We start from the raw sequence: 19,328 nt of genomic DNA on the forward strand, positions 1-19,328 counted from the left end.
AATTTCCTCCTTTACATTTCAGGTAACCTGCTGATTTATGGGACTGGTTCTGGGTAGAGCTCCTGGGGCAGCGGCAGAAGGGAGACTTAACCTTGTCCATTCATTTTCTTAGATATTACGCTGACGCCCGTAGAAGAAAGACAGAAATGAAGAAATTGGATGTTTCTCATTCTTAATCTAGGAGTCTTAGCTTTTGTATATTATCTCCATCATGAGAGAGAAAAAGAAAAAAACAAAAGATAGGAAACAAAAACAACTAAATCTTAGTTGGAAAACGTGAGCCATACTCCTTAATCTGTTAAAATCTCAAAGTTCCAAAATGATTCGACAAATGTAAAATCATTGGACAAAGGTAAAATACTACTGCAAACAAGCCAGGAATATAAATGGTAAGTTGATGCTTGTGTCTGCCACACTTAGAGGATTTCTTCTAGAGAGTTTTAAATTTTGTTTTGACCCATTCCACACATTACGCACGATGATTCATCAACAAAATACACTGTCGTTTTGGCCAGTCCAGTGTTTGTTTGTTTGTTTTTGTCTATTCAGCATCATCGCTCATCCTCCTTAGGACAAAAACAAAAACCAAACAAGACAATAAGCAAAATTTGAAAAGCTCCACTTGCTTTTATTACATGCAGTTTGGGGGCTGTCAATCACACTACTCTATTTCTCCCAAAGGATAGCAATAAAGCAGTGAAATTTCTTCTCCCAGGAACTTGGATTCCAAGCAGAGCAACACAGCAAGGGAGACGAGCTGACGCTGAGGAATGCAGTGGTGCCAGGGGTGAGGTCCTCCAGCTGTGTTCATTGCTCCCACCCCTAGCACCATTCCTGTCCATGCGGAGGCCTGTTTTCCAAAGCATCAACATCTTACTAGGGGAAAAGACTCTCCTACGTGTGCTTAAGTTCATCTACAGTTGCTAAATGTTGACTGCAAGTGGGGGCACTCCATGAATGAGACGAAGTCTGTGGCAAACTGGAATGAAAACATGCTTATTTTATGGCAAAAAAAAAAAAAGGAAACTAATGACAACGCTTTTTCATGGTATACGTCTTTTCATAGACTTTATAAATGCCCTGTATATAGTACTGGTATATTCTGGATGGGGCATTATTACATGTTCATAATTATTCTAAGGGTCACATGTGTGGCAATAAATTATTCCCAAGAACAGACACAATTATTAAAAATCAGTATTAAAAGTTAACTTGCATGTTCTTGATAAACACCCAGAATTATGTAGGAATTTTGTTCATTTTCTCTACTAGTAAGACTTCATGAAGTTTATTTTTATTTATTTAAGGGCAGATTTTACAAAGAGGGAAACAGAGAAAGATTTTCTGTCTGCTGGTTCACTCCCCAAGTGGCCACAATGGCCAGAGCTGAGCTGAGCCAATTGGAAGCCAATCCAAAGCCAGGAACCACGAGCTTCTTCCAGGTCTCCCACGTGGGATACAGAATCCCAAGGCTTTGGGCCATTCTGCACTGTTTTCCCAGGCCATAGGTAGGGAACTGGATGGGAAGTGGAGCAGCCAGGACAGAAACTGGTGCCCATATGGGATCCCGACGAATGCAAGCTGAAGATTTAGCCACCAGGCTATTGCACCGGGCCTGAATATATATGAAGTTTTTAAAATATCAGTTGAGTGACGCCCACCCACCATGAGAGGCAATTGATTAACCTGTATTTGATGGGGGAGTGGAGCACATGGCCCCCTGTGGCGTCTCCACTGCATAATTTTATCAGGAAAGTGACAGCCCATGCTTTTCCTTGCCACCTTGAATTGAAAGGGAATGAACTGTAAAATATGGATTTCCGCCAATGAATCGCCAAACCCATTCATCTTTATCTAAGGGCCCATAATAGCAGTTTGTTCTCCATAGCAGGTGGGGGAGGGAGAGAAAGTGTCTTCCAGAAAGCACTTTGGCAGTCAATCTGGTTGATAATAAAACTTGATGAAACATCTGTGATTAATATTAATTCTAATTCTCTCCTTAATGGATAATTGTGCAAAAGATAATTTACCCTGTTTCATTTAGGCTACAGCTGAGTTTCCCAATTTAGGAAAAGAACATTTCTCCATGTTGTTCAGGTATAAGACTCAGCGGGGGGGAAAAAAAAACAGGTGCACAAAATCTGCCAACAGTCGAGCAATTTTTTTAGTTAGCCCTTGAAAATATTTTATATGCATAAAACTGACCACTGTAGACTTGGATGCTACCCAAGGAATGGCCCTCAAAGTGACTGCACTTATATTTCTACATCTTTAGCACAGTCTAACACTAAACGGACCCCAGTGAACCGACTGAATACCTTATGAACTGAGTTAACATATTTTGGCCAGATTTGATTCTGCAAAGATTGTAAAGGAACTGTCCCATGAGTAAATGACAGTGAGCTATTTCTGACCACTAGTGTATTTCAACCTAGTTGATGATAGGAACTATTTCTGACACATGCAAATGGACAAATGTATAATTTAAAGCACCCATAAAAATTTGTCATGGAAGCCACCATTAATTTTGATGGAAACTAGAAAAGTAACTAATCGCCCTTCAAATATCAATATTAAGAATACCATTTATTAAACGAGCACCTCCACTCACTTTGACACCTTGAGGCAAGGGTGGAAGCCAGCCCAAATGGCCAGACCTAGTCAGCACTGGGATGAAACCTCACTTTCCTCAAACTCATCCTAAGTATTTCTCTATACTTAATCGTATCTTGAAAAGGATCCTATGAAATAATGAATTTATTTTCTAGGAATTAGAGTGTGTCACATAATTTTTTAAAAACATGAGTGCTGTCTAACCCAATATGTAAGTGATAAACAGTGATTAAACACATGGCAGTTGACCTTTAATCATAACCTTTTCATCGGGTGCCAGCTGATATCAAACAAGAGCAAACAAGCTGACAGGCACAGAAGGTCACACACACGAGGCACTGCCTTCTGCACCGCACTTTACCAAGTGCTTGCGTCATTCTGGGGCTCCCACATGCTATTATCACTTGTTTTCTTGCCTGATTTCCTCTTCTTGATTTTTCCATGGCTTTCTGACTCTTCCTTTCATTTCCATCATTTATCACTTTGCAAAAGAAATTCATTTGAGAACAAAAATTGTGCCTGCCCCTGCCCCCCAAAACCCCGACTCACACAGTTATGGGTGCTGGTGTACGTGAGCCGTGTCAGATCGCATTTGATTTGTGGATGAAGCAAAGGAGACAGACGGCTCAGAGAGGCAGCAGGAAGCTCTTCTAGAATCGGCCTGAGCAAAGGAACTTGCAGAATCTTAATCTAGCACAACCCCTCCCCAAGCAGAGTTTCCAAGATTTCACTAGAGTTCCCAAAAGAAATCCTGTCTCTTTTCTACATGGAAGCTGTGGCTAAAAAGACCCTTTCGTCACTCCAATCTTCCAGGACTGCCTCTTGCATCTGATCTCATTTGACACTAGAATTTCTAACATGTGGTCTGGTAAGCTGCAGGAAGAACTTTCTAGAAATGGATGCCCACAGTGCCATCACCTAAAATTGCAGACTGAGACATCCTGCAGGTGGGTTCCAGGAACCTGTATTTTTATCCTCTCCCCTGCAGGTGGATCACTAAAAAAGGAATGGTACTCGGAAACTCAAATTCCACCTTGCTCTTCAAATCAGTGCTTACATCCTTAACTAATTCAGGGCTTACATCCTCAGCTAACTCTTCCTCCTCAAAGAATCTCTTTTGCACAGACAGTGCTAACCTTGCAATGCGCTTTGCTTCCCTTTCGCCTTCATTAGCACACGCATATAACTTTCCCATTTCGAATTGGGAGCCCCTGGAAGACGAACATTGCCTGCGTACTTTGCACTGTTGCTCTGCACTGCGTACTCCACGGACCTGGAGGGTAAAGGCCGCTCAGGAAGTACTGGTGAACTGCTTCGCTCACTGGGAAGTAATCCTTCCTACGGAAGTGTGTCCTTCTACGGCAGCTGCTGATTCGGTTCAGATATAAGCAAGTGCCAAGCATTGACATCCCCAAACAGAGTTTAAAAAGTGAACTAATATACCTTTTGGAATATAAACAGTTCAGGAAACACTTGCAACAAATCTTCTAAAGTGGACTTTAAGAACAACTCTGGCTGAAAAGGTCAGAAATTGTTATTTGATTCAACTAATGAACCAGCAAATGTTATTGATTTAGCAATTTTGCTTAATATAAACATCATAGGAGTTTATGCAAAAAAAGAAAATTAAAACTCTACAGCTATGGCAGAGGAGCTAAAGGCAATATAGAAATGACAAAAATCCATATAAGAGGTATTAATACCTCTGGGAAAACTTTCTTCATAATTTTTCTTTACCAGTATTATGGCTGCAGTAAGCTTTTGAACATTATTTGCCTTTCATGGATAAGAGTTAGAGCATGAACTTTGGTGTCAAAATGCATTTGCTCAAATTTGGACTCCACGTACAGGGAAAGGGTGATTTCAGGCAAGTTATTTGACCCATGAGCCAGTTCTCTCACATGGCAGCTGGGAACATTAGAAGTGCCTAACACAGCTGTGAAAGGTACAGATAAGATAATATATGCAAATCTATAGAATAGGTATGTGGTCATCACCTACCAGCTATTAATATGTAATCAGCAAGAGGCTCTCATTGTGCTAAGCCACCACAGGTCACCTGTGAACCAGCATTTGTGTGTTGATTTGAACTCCACTTGTTCCACTTCTGACCCAGTCCTGCGTCTGGGAAAGCAGTGCAAGATGGCTCAAGCACTTGGAACCCTGTACCATACGGGAGACCTGAGCGGAGCTCCTGAGGCCTGCCTTGGTCCTGCCATTTGGAGTGTGAACCAGCAGATGAAAGCGCTCTCAAACAAAAATAAATCCCACACATGCATGACTTCAAAGGTTTGATTATTACCCCCCAAATAATCATTTAATAATATTCTCCATGAACTTGAAGTAATCCCATATATTTTACATGAGCTATTTTACTTTATTTATTTTTAAAATTTATTTAGTTAGTTGAAAACGTTACACACAGAGAGAGAAAAACAGCGACTATCCATCCAACAGCTCAATCACTAAATGACTGCCACAGCCTCAGCTGGGCCAGGACAAAGTCCAGATTGAGTAATTCCCTCCAGGTTTCCCATGTGGGTGGCTGGAACTCAGCACTTGACCATCGTCTACTACTTTCCAGTTGTCTGAGTAGGAAACTAGATGGACCGTGAAGTAGCCGGGAACTGAACTGGTGCCCAGCTTATAGGATGTGGACGTTCCAACCAAACAGTGGCTTAACCAACTGTGCCACAGTATTGCATCCTAGCTATTTATATATCTAAAAGGTAACCGTAGCAGGTAACCACTGCTAACCATAAGACCTCAAGCAAGTTACCTGACTCTGTAAGCTTCATTTTCCTCATCTACTTGGCCAACTGCCTCCTAGATGAGTGCTTGGTAAAGTGACTGCACACAGCAGCTGCAGTAGCTGCTTCATCAGTAGATATTACAGTTAGCAGAAGGAGTGTTGGGGAACTAACTTTAGGGCCTTAGCAAGCCTGTCGTAAAACGCTTCTCTAAACTCTATCACCATAGTACCCATCACCACAATGTCTCCAAACTGACAGAGCTCACCTATTGCAGGCGTAAGGTGATGTATTAAACATAAACCAGTCTGGGAACCAATATGGCACAGTGTATATAAAGCTGGTGTTTATGACACTGACATCTCAGAGTACTGGCATGGGTCCTGGATGTGCCACTTCTGATCAAGCTCCCTGCCAATGGTTTGGGAAAAGGTGGACGATGTCCTAAGTGTTTGGGTCCCTGCCACCTAAATGGGAGACCCAGATGAAACTTTTGGCTCTGGCTCTGGCTTCGCCCAACCCTGGCTGTTGCAGTCATCATGGTAGTGAACCAGCAGAAGAAAGATCTCTGTCCCCATTGTTGTCTCTCTCTCTGTCTCTCCCTCTCTCTCAGAGTGTAACTCTGACTTCCAAATAAATGCATTTTTTAAAAATTAAAAATAGGGTCCAGCACAATGCTTAATGGCTGAAATCCTCGCCTTGCACATGCCAGAATCCCATATGGGCACCAGTTCGTATCCTGGCTGCTCCACTTCCCATCCAGCTCCCTGCTTGTGGCCTGGGGGAGCAGTCAAGGATGGCCCAAAGCCTTGGGACCCTGCACCTGAATGGGAGACCTGGAAGCAGTTCCTGGCTGGCTGCTGGCCTCCGATTGGCTCAGCTCTGGTTGTTATTGCCACTTGTGGAGTGAGCCAGTGGATGGAAGATCTTTCTCTCTGTCTCTCCTTCTCTCTGTATATCTGTCTTTCCAATAAAAATAAATAAAGCTTAAAAAAAAATGAAAGTAAAACAATTTTTTCAAATGTGGGAGTAGGTGTTATGGTGGGATAACGTGGCTATTCGAGATTTCTACATACCATCATTTAACAATGCCTGTTTGAATGTTGATCATTCCAGTCCCAAGCCAGCTTTCCGTTAATAAGCCTGGGAAGTGGCCAATGATGGCCCAAGAGCTAGAACTCCCGCATGGGAGACTGGGATGGAGTTCCTGGATCGTGGCTTCAGTGTGGCCCAGCCCTGCTAGCTGCAGCCATTTAGAAAGTAAACGAACATATGGAAAATCTCTACCTCTCTGTCACTTTGCCTTTCAAATCAACGCACACATCTTAAGGATCAAATAAGAAGGAAGCGGTAAAATACAGTATTTTTTTTAACATGGTAACAAATGTGCTTACTCATATTTTTCGCCTCTGATTTACTCTCCTTGTCCAGAGTTTGTTCCTTAAAAATTCCAATGAAACACAGCAAGAAGTCATAATTCAAGGCCAAGGACTCACTGATATGGTTACGGCAGAGCATAACATTTGGTGAAACCTCACCTATTCCGATGTTCGTGAGCTCTGAAACCATTCAATTTTCTGTGTTCGCAGAAAATTAACTTTTAAAAATCGAGATCAAGGGAAAAAAAAAAAAAACAGGTAAAGAAAACTTTCATTAGAAGCCAGATATGGGAAGTTCTAAAAATTGAGCAGGTTGAAATTCAAAATAATGTATGTTCGTTCTTAAAAGATTCATGTTATTTGTTTTAAAGGATTTGCATGTGGAAGGAACTAGTAACTACAAAGGGAAACTTGGTTAGCATTAATATAGATAAGCTAATTGGGAACAAGAGGGCATTTCGAAAAGTACAGAGAAATGAAACATAAGACAAGCTTATTTTAGTGCCAAATAATTGAGATTGATGTCATTTTTTTCATAGTACCTATTTTCCATGAAGTTTTTGAAAATCTCTGCCAGGAATGGGTTTAAAAAAAAATACACCAAAATAAGTAAATCTTTAATTTCATTTACAAAATCTTTTGGAAATCCCCTTGCATCCTACGTCTCTGAAAATAGTAAAATGAAAATATGCTATCATTCCAGTTTCTAACAATAACAGATTGGCTGGCTGTTTCCCAAATTCATGATATTTCACTTTTGAGCCTCAGCATGAATTAATATTTTATAAAGTTTTAAGTTTTAAAAGCAAATCTGGCCTATCTATCTATCTAGCTATCTACCTAAAAGTTCTGCTGCTAATGTCGATTTCATGTAATCTGCCTACAAAATAATAGAATGTGAAGAAGCTTGTTGCCCAAGTCCGCATATTTCCCCTATAAAACAGAGGTAAACCATAGCCCCAGAAATCGTATTTGGAAACCCACAGGACACTCGTGAACAAGAATAATGAATGATAATGCCTTATTCTCTGCCAAGAGAAAATAGAAAACTTTATAGCCACCATGTGCTCTGTGGACCATCAATCTCAACTTTGGAGAAGTACTTCCCAAAAGGGTAGGGGGCAGGGATGAGCTCCGAGACAGCCTCAGAGCCTAGCAGTATTTTTTAGCAAGCCGGCAAAGCAGTGACACAAATTTCTACATATCTCTGGCTGTGAAAAGTCTCATTTGTGGTGATTTATATTTGCTCATAAAGAACTCTGCGGATAATATAAGCCTGCTGTGAGGCTGTATGACAACTTTCAAACCAAGAGTTACACGACCATTCTGTTAAAACAGAGCCACAAGAGATGAGTGAGAATACCCGGAGAAATAGATTTTCTTATGCTGAAAGGCCAGACACCGTTCGCCCTGCATGCGCTAGCTTCTCCCTTCCCCTCTGCGGACCAGGCACTGCTCATCCGGACTGGGAGCCCGCTCTCCGCCCCAAGAGTGGCCACGCCATGGACATACGCATGCTCGTGTGGTTCGTAACACATGACACTCGCACATCGTCACGCAGACCTTCTGTTACCCTAACATGTTACTGAGGGAACCCGGAGAATAGCACGCGGACAACCCAAAGTCAATGAAGTATAAACACTGTTATTGCAAGTGTCATTGGCGTGTTATTTCTGCTTCTGCCAGCATCTGCTGCTGCATGTTACACTGTACATACACGAGGCAGCAGCTCATTAAACCGTTCTCAGTTAATTCTGAAACCAAATCACTGCATCACATGTTTATAAGGCTGAGAATTTCTGCTTTCCTGTGAAATTACACAACTAATCAGGTGCATTATTTCCCCAGCAGACGTGGCCACTTCTGACATTTAGGGAGAAAAAAGAACAGTCCTTTAATTTGCTTCCATTTTAGCCTCTATTCTCAGTGGGGGTAAGAGGAAGCAAAAGATGACATAATTCCTTCTTCCCACTTAGGAGGTCAGAACTCGACATGTTGTCTCAGCCTTGGAATAACATTTTGCATTCGTAAAATGAGCACACGCAAAATTTATTTTGTTACTGAGCTTATCTGAGTGTTGCAGCTTTTAAAAAGTTCAGACTTAGGAGTCTTTAGTTTCTTAACCCTGACGCCCAAATTTCCGCCACGTCTCAATTATTCAATGGTTTTCACAGCATCCCTTGCAAACCACACAATTCTTCCAATTTCCAAATTATTAAGCAGCAATATTCCCTCCAGTTTCCTTTCCCAGAGACAAAACATTAATAATTTGTAAAGATTTATTGATATTTATTTGAAAGGCAGAGTTACAAAAAGAGAAGGAGTGCCAGAAAGAGACTGAGAGAGTAAGAGAGAGAGGAGAGAAAAAGAGAGAGAGAGAGGAGAGAGAGAGACAGAAAACAAGATCTTCCAACTGCTGGTTCACTCCCTACAAGGCCACAACTGCTAGAGCTGGGTAAGTCCAAAGCCAAGAGCCAGGAGCCGCCTCTGTGGGTCTCCCACATGGGTGCCGGGGCCTAAGCATTTCAGCCATTCTCTACTGCTCCAGGCACATCAGCAGGGAGCTCGATTGGAAGTGGAGCAGTTGGGATTAAAACAGGTACCCATATAGGATGACAAAGCCACAAGCAGAGGCTTAACCACCTATGCAATGGTGCCAGCTCTGTCCCTAAATTTGAATTTTTAATTAAAACAAAATATTACTAGGGCTGACACTGTGGCCATGGGTCAAATCGTTGCCTGACATACTGATGTCCCATCAGTATGAGTGCTGGTTCCAACCCCAGCTGTTCCGTTTCTGATTCAGCTTCCTGCTCATGTCCCTGGAGAGACAGTACAAGATGATCCATGTCCTCCACTGCCTGCAACAGCTGCAGTGAGGGTAAGCTAAACAGTGGAGCCAGAAGCTCCATCCAGGTATCCCAAGTCCTTGAGCCATCGTCTGTTAACTTTCCAGCAAGAAGCTGGATCAGAAGTGAAGTAGCTTAGTGTAAGGACAAGATATGAGAATATCCCAAGAAGTGGCTTAACCCATGGTGATACCACATGTGCTCCTGTGACGATTTTTAACAGTTGGCAAATTGGACTCTGTTTTTTTTTTTTTAAGTCTAAGTAATTTAACAAGGCATGCATTTCCTAGTACTTGGATAATCCATCTTGCCCCCAAAATAATCAAGTATTTTTAAATATCAGGTGTTCCTGTAAGTTGCCTCTTGTTTTGTCTCATGAGACAAACGGGGAACACCCTGGATGAGCCTACAGCAGCACACACACACACTGCAGGACATGGCTGTGGCTGCAGCTGCATCTGAACTGCAGACGACCCTGGATAAAGCCCACAGCAGCACACACACACTGCAGGACGTGGCTGTGGCTGCAGCTGCATCTGAACTGCAGACGACCCTGGATGAAGCCCACAGCAGCACACACACACTGCAGGACGTGGCTGTGGCTGCAGCTGCATCTGAACTGCAGACGACCCTGGATGAAGCCCACAGCAGCACACACACACTGCAGGATGTGGCTGCAGCTGCACCTGAACTGCAGACAACCCTGGATGAAGCCCACAGCAGCACACACACTGCAGGATGTGGCTGCAGCTGCACCTGCTGGCAGGTTAACAGGGCACCTGGCAACAAACAACTGCTTTCCTAAGAGTACATTCTGATTAACACAGAAAAATATCCTGAAATCCCTAAATATCATCTTTCACATTCTTTATTTAACCTTCATTTAAGAGCCCTTGAAATCCATTTATTCTTTCCTAAAAGATGGCTAGGGACAACTTGAAAGAGACAGAATTCTCTAAACTCATTCTTTAAACAACAAGGTGTGCCTTGTAGGTTTGCTAAAAAACCATGGAAGCAAATGCAGAGAACAGAAGGACTATACAATCCCAGCAAAAAATGCCCAACGTCTAAGTAGAGGGGGAAAAAAAAGTGCCATTCTAGCTTCAAAATAACACAGACTTTAACTGAATAGTTCATAGTTCCTAAGATCACCCCTGTCTGAGTGATGAGTGCTGTTTGCACTCTACACATCTTTTCCACTGTGCAAAACACGAGAATTTATCAATGTGTTAACGCCGCCCTTCAACTCCTTCCTGTATTAATATAAATATGTTCTCCACGTCATGCTCAGGGACACACACCTATTACATACAGGAGGCGAGCAGCTACTTGACCATGCGCTTGCTGAACCTTTTGACTACAGATCCTTTACATTTCAGAAAAGTTGTTGCTACAGCCAAAAGTGTTCCAAGAAGACCCCGCCAATGATAATAATGATAATAAAGGGTCCATAACAAAAATACATACACTGGAGTAAGTGTGGAGTTGCTCATTTGCAGAAAAAAACTGTACCCTTAGAGGTCACCTCCCGTGCAACAGAGACAGAACGGTGCAGAAGATCACCTCCTGCTTTGATAATTGTGCCATTGTGACACTTTTCCATTTCGGTGAGAAAAAAAAAATCAGGAACAAAGGTGAATTGGTATGAACTATCAGGTGCAAAAATAATTCCAAACGAAATTACTAAACTAAGCTTGAAAAGTCAGAGGTCCAACAGGGAAGGAAGACAAGCTGAGGCATGTGGAATCCTTTAAAATACAGGAATTAGTCTTAAACTTTCATCTTTAGGCATTATTTATTTAATTATTATTATTTTTTTTTTTTACTAAATGGATATTATTAACCTGGCTAGTCAAATCAGCTTGGGTTTCTGCCGAATGGAAACTTTTTTCGAATACAGGTTAATAAAGATATCCTTTTAGCTGTCAACTGTCTCTTCACAAATATTTCTTTAGTTGAGTCTTAGAAAGTTTGGGGGCTAACATTACAGCGTTGCATGTTAAGCTTTTGCCTGTGGTGCTGGCATTGCATACGGATGCTGGTAACAGTTGGCAAATTGGACTCCAATTTGCACTGGTTCCAATCTGGCTTCCTGCTAATATGCTTGAGAACATAATGGAGGATGGTCCAATTCCTTAGACACCTGCAACCACATGGGAGACCCAGAAAAGGGACTCCAGACCAAGTGGCTGCAGCCATTTGGGGAGTGAATCAGTGGACTGAAGATCTGTATTTCTCTTCACTCTCTCTGCAACTATGCCTTTCAAATACACAAAAGGGAAAAAAGTTTGTAGAGTCCTGGGAAGTAGCATACCACCTGAAGTTCTTGCCTTGAATGCTCCGGGATCCCATATGGGCACTGGTTCTAATCCTGGTGGCTCTGCTTCCCATCCAGCTCCCTGCTTGTGGCCTGGGAGAGCAGTCAAGGATGGCCTTAGCAAAACTGTACACTTTCAAGGAAATGACAAAGTTGAGATTTAGCAGTTAGTCACCTGCTTTATAAGAGTGCAATTGATACCCCCAGCAACATAGACTGTCTCTAGGGATAAATGGCGTAGAGCAAATGACAGAAGAAATCTCCAACATTTTATTAGTGTTTTCAGCAAATGACATTTGTCTGTCCATACTGCAGGTCTCATTAAAACTCATTAGTTTCCAAATGAAGTGTGCAAGCATGGTTCAGTCTGGATGCTGAATACTCAATACATTTAAGAAGAATTTCTTAGAAAATGTAACTTTTCTGTATTAGTTATCTGGGAAGATAGTGTCTTCTGGAGCTGGAAGTGTGTTTTGGAGAGCTGAAAAAATGCAAAAATGTGCATAAAATTTTATCTCTTTACCATCTTACCTAGAATTTCTAGAAGTTTGTAAAGTAATATTCTCCAAATAAGGGGTGTCCGTGTGGACGCTATTATGTCTGCTCCTTTTTCTAATACAGTATTTTTTTCTATTTCAAGTATATGAGACCCAGGACTCTCATCTTTCCACTTTAACTTGTTTACTCCTTTGTCTCTATCCAGATCAGCCACGTCTTATCTGTATAAGCCTCAGTTTTGTAGACCCATAAAATGGAGGGGGAAGGCACCACACTATTTCCCTACTTAGAGAACGAAGTAGAGTACCTGCTGAGTAAACTCCAGTTGACCTTATTTATTGAACATCTATTAGTTCCTAAATATTATAAGCAGCACAGAGCCAAGCCAGCCATGTACAACCATGTCAGAGAGAATTTACCAGTAAAAGTGAGACGGAGTGGGAACACAGGTGCCCCTTTTGAAGAGAAAGATCACAGCATCCCCTCTGCTGAAGGGATTATGCCTGAGCACACAAGCCAAGACACATCCTGGCATGTGAGTGTCTCAGGCAATGAAACCCTGCGCAGAGCATGAACAAGTGCCAATTCCCTGACAAGTGCACTGGGTAAGTGTGAGGGGCAGAGAGGATGAGCAGGTTGGAGAAGAGACCAAGTCAGAGTGGCAGGAGAGGAAAGCAGAAAGGCCATGGTGGGGAGGGACGGGCACAGCCGTGGAAGACCCTGTGGGCAGGTGAAAGGGGAGGATAAAAGTCCATGGAGCGAACAGGAGGGGCAGTGAACCTGTTGCACAGGTGAGATCCTGATGATGGAGGCGTGGGCAGGGTGGCAGCCAGAGAACCAGGTTGGCAATTGGAATGCACTTCTCCATTCCACATTTTCCCTAAAGATTTCATTTACTGACTAAGGGGCGCGTGGGTTGTGACATTTTCCAGGTGTGCTCTCTTACACAAATGCTGCAGATGTTCACAGGAGAGATGAAATTACTGATTCCAATCACAGTATCTGATTGACATGCATGCAGTTAGAACACTTGGGAGATTCAATGGTCCCCCCAAGATCTCAAAGCCACTCAGGTTGAGGCAAAGTCCAGGGGTCCACTTTTCCTTCCTTTATGAACGGGAGAATTAAAATTCACATCTTATGGATCTACAAAGATAACCTGTAATGTCCTGATGTAGACGGCTCCCCTTTTTATTATTACAATTTAAAAGTAATGACAGCAACGCTTCTTAAAAACATGTTCTTGGGGGTTAATATTTATGAGAACCATTTCTAAAAATGAGTATTTTTGAAGTTTCTAAAATGAGCACTTGGAAATTTCTAAAATTACTCTTTCCTTTAGAAAGTCGAAATGCCTGATTATTGCCTTCATCAATTGGCTGCCAGGTCTGCAAATCTATCAGTGACAGAAATATCACCAACTTTCCGTAATTACTTTACTATGCTGATTTCCTACCAAAATAACTCCTGGAGATTAAAAACAGCATTTGTCAGATTCAAGAATGGCAATTTCATAGGTTCCTCCCAAGAACAGGTGAATGCGCAACTGACAGACGTGTTGTTGGGAGAAACAATGGATGGGACAACACATCGTGTAGGACATGTTGTTTTTAAACGGGCAACTTCGTATGAAAAATTCCCAACTGCTGGGTTTTCTTTGTTTCATATGAGGGCATTTCAGAAAATTCATGGAAAATGCAAGCAATAGATCAGCTCTTGAAATCCATGCATGAGATAGTGTTTCTTCAAAAAGTTCATGGAAGGTACGATAGTATGAAAAAAACTATGCATGCATTTTGAAATTTTTGGCCACCAAAATAAACCACTTTATCAGAACTTTTGGAAGCAACTCGGTGTAATTCAAAGAAGCTAAGAAAGGGAATATACGCTGTTGAGGAAACAGCAGAACTTAGAATTCTCAGGTTCATGTCCTTCTTGAGTTTATGTTGCTGTGAAATATTCGGCTTCCCTTCTTGCAAATCCACGTTCTATCTAAACTTTGGCCCACCATGCTCCCCACTAACAACTTACGCCTACTTCCCCGGCAGTAGGAGGAGCTGCAGCTTTTTTTCCTCCAGGAGAAGGTGAAATGCGCTCCTGAGCTAGCAAGAGCATCTCGGGAAGTGGACACAGTGGGTGTTCATCAGGCTTGTCCTTGAGATGGGCAACGGAGCTGCTAGTCACAGAAGCAGAGTAGAACAAACTACTTCCCAACCACCACGTTCATCACACCACGCCTCGCAGGAGACAGGGAGACTCCACGGAGGGCCATTCTGCCCCAGGAATCCTGAGGTTTAACTATGGACCACAGGAAGTTCAACGGAAGGCATCCGGTCAGCTGGGTCTCTCCTGCTCTCTGGCAGCTTTGTCACTGCTACAAAGATTTTTTTTTTTTTGTGGGTGAAAAATATGGCTGAAAATTCACTTCACCTGAACACAACGCAACCGTGCTTCTGGTAAGTGAGCGCTCTTGGTTGCCAATTTTGTGCCCTTTTACTTTTCATTAAAAAATAATAATAATAAAGTAATTCAAATTAAACTCAGCTGAACAGCAAAAGACTTCTCATATTTTGGAGCGTTTTGGAACAATTACTTTGATGGGAGCCCTTGACAGGTAAATGACTCCTTTAAATGAATGTTACAGAAGACACATAATGATTTTTAGTGAAATATTGAATTCAATCACAAATGAGGAAAAACCAGTCAGAAGCACTATGGGCATACTTGAATAATAACATCTTGTTTATGAACCTCAATGGATTCTATAATTTCTAATAATCATGCAATCAACTAGTTAGCTGGTGGGTATGTTTCCCATCTTGGTGCTTCTTTATTCATTTTCGCTTTTTGCTTTTTATTATTATTATTCGGGGAAACTAATAAGGAAAATTCAAAACTGGCAATAATTTCCTCTGCCACACTGGCCCGAGAGCTTGCAATTAGACAATCAATGAGATGCAGTCCCATACCTGAAGTCACCCTCTTGTCTTGTTCTCATTTGCTCAATGGGATTCTTTGACAAGGGTGGGAAAAAAAATTATCCCAAGTCAAGAGCACCCTGCCTGAGAACCTGTGAATTTACTGGATGCCAGTATTTCCTGCATCCGAGGAACTCAATATTCCTTTTCTGATTTTTATGGGTTGAATGTGAGATAGTATCAAGGCCTTTGCATGTTTTCTCATGACTAACAAACGAAATATGCAGAGAAATAATAAAACGAGTATGGTTCAATTTCCTTTTTAAATTCAAGAAACAGGGACGCGCCCAGTGCTGATGAAATGGGGTGGATGATAAAATTCTGGTTTCTGGAGAAGGGAGCGGCAGATCCCTGTGCATTCAAAGAGTGTGGGTTTCAAGTGCGTGGAGACCCGTGGCCTGAAGAAATGAGTTAAAGCAACAGGAATGTTCTTGATCGCGTCTGTCTGGCAAGCTGTGCTGGAAAGTGGACTTCTAAGGGTATGATTGCTCGAAGCACAGCACGCGGTGTGCAGCTCCACTTCCCGGCTCTTCCAGGCAGGTGAGGCACAATCTCTCCCACAGCACCCCTGCTCCCTGCACTTGCTGTCACGCCACCACTGTCCCCATGGGCTTCCATTACCCACCTACGACACTGGTCCTCACTCCCGCCAGGGGAGGTCTTTTCACATGGCACCCCACGCCCTGATATTTCTGTGCCAAGTTAAGCTGTTCAGTGAATGGACTTAGGAACAAATAAATGTCTCCCTCCTTCAGTTGACAGTGAGAGAATGTGGGAAAGGCCAGCTAGTTTCAATATTTGATGCTAAAGTCCAGATATACTGCAAGCTGTTGGAAGTAGATATCACCTATACCCTTGCTACTCAAAATGCGGCCCAGCACACAGGATTAGGTAGCTTAGTGTATACACAGGATCTCAGGGCCTGGTCCCTGACCACCCCCCAAGAGAGAATCCATATCGCCACATGACCCTCAGCTGCTCCCCTGTGAAGTCTGAGAGGCATTTACTCTCATGTAATCCTAGGCAGCCTGAACAGGTGCTGGGACCTAACAGCCACTGACGGATACAAGGACAGCCAGGGAAGCTTCCCAGCTCTCTCTCTCTCGGGATATTGCTCCATGCTCACTCATGGCAGTTGCCTAGGAAGCCTTTCTAGAAACTTCTTCACACACATGCCTATATAAAGACACAGCTGCTCTTAATAATTGTCCTTTCTCCTTGGTGCAAAGAGAACATTTATCGTCAGCGCGCTGACACTGGCAGGAGGCTTGCCTTTCGCCAGTGGAAGTGTGGGTGACTGAAAGAATATTGCTGACACCTGAGTGAGAATCTCAGTGACTCCGAGCTATGTAAATTTAATTATTTCCTTTAAATTTTTTTTTTAAGAAATAATTTCTTTTTTTCTTTTCCCGAGCTTTAGAGACGTCCTGGCAATTTTCATTTAAAAAGCAACACAAGTCAGCAGCGGTTTGCTGAATAGGCTGACACAACATTTCACAGGGGGAGAGGCACTGCGCCTTTAATCTAATCTGTGCTCTCAATTCCCAGCTAATGTATCCAGAAGTGGGAGCCGTGCATTCACAAGGAGACATCTGTCAGGCAGAGTCCAGCTCTCTGCAACCCTCGAGGAACACAGGGTTACACATCAGGCGGGCTTGGTTCTCGCGGTCGCCCTACAACAAGATAAAAATCTCCATATACTCACAGATGTAGAAATACTCTCGGCCTGGCCTGAATTCAAATCCTAGAGAAAAGGGTGTGAAGAGCTGGAACTTTTCTGAGAACTTGAGTGGTCCATTTGGAGAATGAGGACGGTTACACTCCCATCTCTTGAACCCTTTGGAAGTGTGGTCGCAGGCACTGTAGCCATCAAAGTTCACCATGTAGAGGACGTAGCGCTCCGTCTTATCTTCCGGCACAGAGTCCTCATAGTGCGGGCAGAAAACATCCAGGTAGTCGTTGATGCAGACATCAATGTGGTAGTCACCCCTCTGGAACCTGTTGGAAGAAGGAGGGATGGATGAGATCACTGGCACAGGAATGGTACCAGGAGCTGGGGGCTGCATCCTCTATTAGCCGTGGGGCTAGAGGATTCGGTCCAAGGAGTGCTCCCTCAGTGTCATTATGACTGCTGTTCCAAGTGTAAGCCACAAGCCATTTCACAGAGGAATTCAATTACACTGGCTTCGAAATAGCCTACCAACTAAACAGTACTTTATCTTGATTTTAAGTAGGCCATTAGGATCACTCTTCCACCATTACAAACTGTTTAGAAGTCCTGTTTTTCATTTTTTTTTTCTTCCATTCTTAAAATTATATGAGAGCACTTTTCAAAAAAATTTCTGGAAAACACGCATGATGACCAAAAAACATGCCTGGGCTTCAAAACTTTCTTGCACCAAAATTAAGATACTCAGTTGCTTTTTTTTTTTTTTAACTCTGTTTTCCCTGTGGTTCTTGAAGTACCCTCATATACACTGAAGCTTTCATTTTTCTAAAACTGTGTATTACCAAATCAGTGCTTTCAAATAAATGGATGAGTTAATGAAGGAACAAAGAAATGATCTAGTGGTAGCCGAGTCCATTTTTAACTTCCTATGCATAAAGGAAGAATTCGGGCCAAAACACTGGAAGAAATTACAGTTACAAAATCGAAAAGCCGGGAAGAAAATTCCTAGAGAAACCTTTTCAGTTTTCAGGACAACGAACACTTCCAAAGCCTAAGGACGAAGCAGGGGGTGGCTTAAGATCCCAGGTGAGCGCTTCCCATGGCGGACCTGCTGATGTCACCAACCCAGTTTAGCTCATCAGGATTTTGTTTTGTTTTGATGACCTGGCCCCTTGCATAGTAAGAACATGGAAACCATCACAGGAATTTCTCTCCCCAGTTCTGTGACTAGTGAGTGAGGAAAACCATGGATACATCATCTGGCAGGTGTTCCACTGCGCACACACTGCAAACACCACACTGCCCGCTTCCATTTCTGTCTTGTACAAATGTAGCTTCTCCCTTGCAAGTTACACATCTTTCTCCCCTCCCCCACAGTATTTCCTGGAGCGCAGTGATAAACGAATGATTATGGACGTAACTTTCTCAGCCTAAAATCGCTGTGGCAAAGCCCACAACCGCCTCCGCCCCTTCGCTTTGTTTTTAGCTAGCCAGGAAATTCCCCTCTGAGCCCTTCGAAGGTTTATCATAAAATCATGTTACTGCTGAAATACAGCGCCCATAAAGCCCCATAATCTTCCAGCCGGACAGGCTCAGCCCGTGCACTTCCCGGGGATGGTGAGTTCACCAATTCCATTTTTGGACATCTCTAAATGTTAGAACGTTTCCTCTTAGATTGAGCATAAATCTGCCGCTGTGTAATTTCTACCTCGTGATCCCACTTCTGTTGCCTGGAATTAGAAAGAACACATCTAATTCCTCTAACGCAAGGTGGTCCATAAAGCATTCGGGGTGTTGGCGCTGTCCTTCTCCATCTGCCTGCTCCAAGCTCTGGTGCTAATGGTTACTTCTGGCACAGCTCCTTATCCTCTGGTTGCGTGATCCTTCTCAGGGCAAAGGCCTCCAAGAACTGGAAGCAATGTCCACTCCAGGAGAAACACATTGGCTTTGCACCTGATGCCCAAGGCGTATCCACAAAGCCAAGCATGGTTATTTTTAAAGACTTATTTATTTAGTTGAAAGGCAAAGTTAGAGAGAAAGAGAGTTGTTCTCCCCTCCCCCCGCCAGTAGCTGCAGGGGCTGAAACTGAGACAGGGAGAGATGAGGAGCTAAGAACTCTATCCATGTCTCGCAGGTGGTTGGTAGGGGCCTAAGTACCAGGACTTACATGGGATGTTGGTGTTATATGCAGCAACTTAGATCTACTGACCCCCAATATTCTGTTCTTAAAAACAACATTGGAAAACATAAACACATAAACAAACAAACAAACAAC

General features: G+C 42.8%; 1 protein-coding gene across 2 annotated transcripts in view; it reads right to left on the reverse strand.

Moving 5' to 3' along the window:
• EFNA5 (ephrin A5) overlaps window positions 1–19,328 on the reverse strand; it is a 279,531-nt gene that overhangs the window by 28,964 nt on the left and 231,239 nt on the right. For both annotated transcript variants that reach the window (XM_040986131.1, XM_040986130.1), the window contains exon 2: window positions 17,090–17,382. In XM_040986131.1, coding sequence (XP_040842065.1) covers window positions 17,090–17,382 — 293 coding nt within the window. The remainder of the gene's footprint in view (window positions 1–17,089; window positions 17,383–19,328) is intronic.

The sequence above is a fragment of the Ochotona curzoniae genome, unplaced genomic scaffold (genome assembly GCF_017591425.1).
Source record: "Ochotona curzoniae isolate NIBS_2020 unplaced genomic scaffold, NIBS_Ocur_1.0 contig_4501, whole genome shotgun sequence".
Classification (NCBI taxonomy): domain Eukaryota; kingdom Metazoa; phylum Chordata; class Mammalia; order Lagomorpha; family Ochotonidae; genus Ochotona; species Ochotona curzoniae.